Below are 1,393 nucleotides of genomic sequence, written 5' to 3' on the forward strand. Positions count from 1 at the left end.
CTTGATGCTGGTATGAATTTATGCATGTATGTACATGTACATGTACATGTACTTTTATATGGACATGTATATATGTATGTATGTACATGTACATCAGTAAATGTACATGTACATATTATGTATGTCCTCATTACTTTTGAAGGTATTTGTTACATGTAGCACTATTATATGTCAATATTATGATATTCTTCTTACTCCGTCTCACTTTGATCTATACCTCTCTCTCTCTCTCTTTCTAAAGGTATTAATCTTTATCATCATTATTGTGATTTTTTCAATTTATACGCATCGCAGCACATCAACGGGTCCTTTGATGATGATATAAACATCATATTTTGGGACACTGTATGATTTTATAAATTGATTTTTAATATTTTTACTCTTATTGTTAGTCTTATTCGATATACAGAGATTTATTCATTGAGACTTGGTCTGCATTTACTTCTAATCCACTGATGAAATTGGCAGACTTTGCCGGGAAAAGAGTTATGTTATAATTTTAGATATTTATCTAATTGTGTGTGGGCGTTAAAGCCATTTCTATAGCTTCTTAATGATAGTTTAATTTATTTTGTTTGTTTGATATTTTTAGGTCTGTTTTAAGGATTTGATGTTCCCCCTACTAGCTAGAATGAGAGGTGGTCTGTATTATAATACTTACATTGTAAGTGTAATATGATTGGAAAGAAGAGAGAAAGAAGGAGAGAGAGAGATGGAGAGAGGGAGGGAGGGAGAGAAGGGGAGAGGGAGGGAAAAAAAGGATGAAGGTGGGAGAGAGAGGAGAGAGAGAGAGTGGGGAGGTTAATTGTTGTCAGATCATAAATGATAATTCCTTTTGGCTTTTGATGCTAATATAAATAAACAAACAGAGCATGTTTTGCCAAAAAATTAATAGCAATAAATAAATAAATGAATAAATAACATCAACAATTACTAGAAGAAGAGGGGGAATCCTCCCTTTGGCAAAGTCTATGCTAAGTGGACTAAACATGCAGCATGCAAGTACATGTACTGTGCATATGCATGTATATCATGTAGCATCATGTCATATATGGTTTTTAACTTTTAAAAATTCATAAAAAATCCAAATTTGATTGGAATCAGCTCAAACTTTCTACACAGCATCAGAACATGTATGTGTATTAGAAAACGTCATAAAAGTAAAAAAATTCTGTACTTTTTATTTTTGATGAAATTTGGCCAAAATCCCTGTACTATTATTAGTATTATTAATAAACTTTACAATACATACTATAAAATGTGACAAAAAGAAAAGAAACAAAAAAAGAGATGTATCGAAGGCAAACACAGTAACAAGACTGGCCACCTAAAATTACATAGTAAATAATAATGCTAGAACATAAATAAATACATGAACAGAAAAACATTTAGA

The 1,393-nt window shown here is 31.1% G+C and overlaps 1 protein-coding gene across 1 annotated transcript in view; it reads left to right on the plus strand.

Annotated features, from left to right (window-relative positions):
- LOC100641525 (EGF domain-specific O-linked N-acetylglucosamine transferase-like) overlaps nucleotides 1-689 on the plus strand; it is a 3,845-nt gene extending 3,156 nt beyond the window's left edge. The window contains exons 5-7 of the mRNA XM_020004160.1: nucleotides 242-345; nucleotides 393-485; nucleotides 593-689. Coding sequence (XP_019859719.1) covers nucleotides 242-345; nucleotides 393-485; nucleotides 593-679 — 284 coding nt within the window. The 3' untranslated portion in view covers nucleotides 680-689. The remainder of the gene's footprint in view (nucleotides 1-241; nucleotides 346-392; nucleotides 486-592) is intronic.
- Nucleotides 690-1,393: the final 704 nt, after the last annotated feature.

This window comes from Amphimedon queenslandica, unplaced genomic scaffold (assembly GCF_000090795.2).
Source record: "Amphimedon queenslandica unplaced genomic scaffold, v1.1 AMPQUscaffold_12366, whole genome shotgun sequence".
Classification (NCBI taxonomy): domain Eukaryota; kingdom Metazoa; phylum Porifera; class Demospongiae; order Haplosclerida; family Niphatidae; genus Amphimedon; species Amphimedon queenslandica.